The sequence below is a fragment of the Phaethon lepturus genome, unplaced genomic scaffold (genome assembly GCF_000687285.1).
Source record: "Phaethon lepturus isolate BGI_N335 unplaced genomic scaffold, ASM68728v1 scaffold36327, whole genome shotgun sequence".
In the NCBI taxonomy this organism is placed as follows: domain Eukaryota; kingdom Metazoa; phylum Chordata; class Aves; order Phaethontiformes; family Phaethontidae; genus Phaethon; species Phaethon lepturus.
In genome coordinates, this window is record NW_010554662.1 from 1 (window position 1) to 1784 (window position 1784).

The 1784-nt window shown below is 59.1% G+C and overlaps 1 protein-coding gene across 1 annotated transcript; it reads right to left on the reverse strand.

Annotated features, from left to right (window-relative positions):
* Window positions 1-436: 436 nt before the first annotated feature.
* Window positions 437-1181, reverse strand: LOC104624538 (claudin-19-like). Its single transcript, XM_010291932.1, is given in 3 exon segments — window positions 437-558; window positions 683-847; window positions 1055-1181. Coding segments are annotated over 3 exon segments (414 nt in total).
* Between the last annotated feature and the right edge of the window lie 603 nt (window positions 1182-1784).

Genomic DNA, 1784 nt, shown 5'->3' on the forward strand with positions numbered 1-1784 from the left:
AGCCAAATTCGTACCTGTGGCGATAAACAGACGGGAGCATTGGGGGGGGGAACAGAAAAAGCAGAGCTGCAAACTGAGACGGGCACAAGGGTGCTCGAAGCCCTGACGAGGCCACACGCGACGTCGAGGAAGATGTTGGTTCCCCTTCTCTTTGGCCATCCCAATCTTCCACCTTGGCCAGATCCAGCTGCTACGTTTGCCTGTGCTTTAATCTCCTCTGGGCTGAAACTCCACGTGAGTGCTCTTACTCTGTCCCAGCGCAAAGTCTTTGGTGGTACCGACTAAAACTGTAGCGTTGGGGAGATCTTCTGCAACACGGCAGCTGTGGGGTAGCACAGGTCCCATCCCAGCCGCCCAGCGCATCTGCCCGCGACCCCGCACGTTGCCAAAACCGGCAAGGGAAGGTCCTGTAGGAAGCGCAGGGACTAGCCGGGATTCAGATAAAGAACATCCCCGAGCCGGGCTCTCACCTGGCGTTGATGGGGACAGTGCTCTTGCTGAAGAACTCCTGGGTCACCTGTGTTGCATACAAGGACACGGCAGCCAACGTGCACAGACCTGGATGTCAAACGTTGAACAACACCCAGCCCATCACCAAACCAGTTCCTCACCCTTTCGTCCACCAAACAGCTTTTAAAAGGTGTTTGAGGTCGTCTACATCGGAGAGGTGCAAGGGCCTTACCAGAGAGGACGAAGAGGACACCACCGGCAACAGCGATGCGGCTCTTGGTAACGGGATCCTCTTCACCAACTTTGGTGCATTTCATGCCCACCACGCTCACAATGATGCCAAAAAATCCCAGGAGGAGAGAAATCACCATGAGAGCCCGGGAGGTCTGGATGTGAACTGCAAGGGGAAGAAAAGCCGCCCGCCAGCACTAGCTTTCGGCCACAGCCAGTCTCTCCAAAAGCAAGGTCACCTCGTCCCACGCTGGGGATGAACCTGTCCTTAACCCTGTCCTCGCTGCGTGGCTCCCGTGTCGCCCCTTCCCTGCGCAGCTGGTGGAGAGACCTCAGCTCAACCCAGGGCACTGCTCCCAGTGCCTTCCCTGACCTTCCTCCCTGCCATACTCATCCTCGCTGTGATTTCCTGGGCTGGGAAACACCTTGCCCACAGCAGCACCACAGTCGCCAAATGCCACAATGGTCACGCACAGCCCCAGGGGTTGCCATGTCCCCATGGGACACTGTTGGTCCCCAAACGTGATGCCCACCCTGGAGATCAAAGCCACAGGGACCGGCGTGGGGGGGGGTATCACACACCCAAAGGGGCTCAAACCCATGGGGCCAAGAGGGGTTCAGCCCCACAGGGTGGAGGGGGGAGGCTTGGACCCACATTGTGGCTCAGATCAGTGGAGCGGTAAAGGGGGCTCAGACTCTTTTGAGGGGGGCTCAGGCGCATTAGAGGGGCTCAGACCCATGGGGGGGGGGGGGGGGGAAGCGGGGCTCAGACCCAGGGGGGGGGGGCTGTGCAAGGAGGGCTCAGAGCTGCAGAAAGACTCAGAGCACTGGAGGGGCCAGAGGAGCTCAGACCCATGGGGGCACTCAGCGTGGTACAGACCTATTTGGGGGGGTCAAACCCACAGAGGGGCTCAGACCCACAGGAGGGGGCAGTTCCAAATTCATAGAAGGGTTAAGACCCAGGGGAGGCTGACTCCAGCTCACTGAGTAGCTCAGACCCCTGTTGGGGGGGACAAACCCATAGAGGGGCTCAGACCCATATGGAGGGGGTCAAATCCAAGGAGGGGTTCAAACGCATGGGGGTGGTCAAACCCACAGAAGGG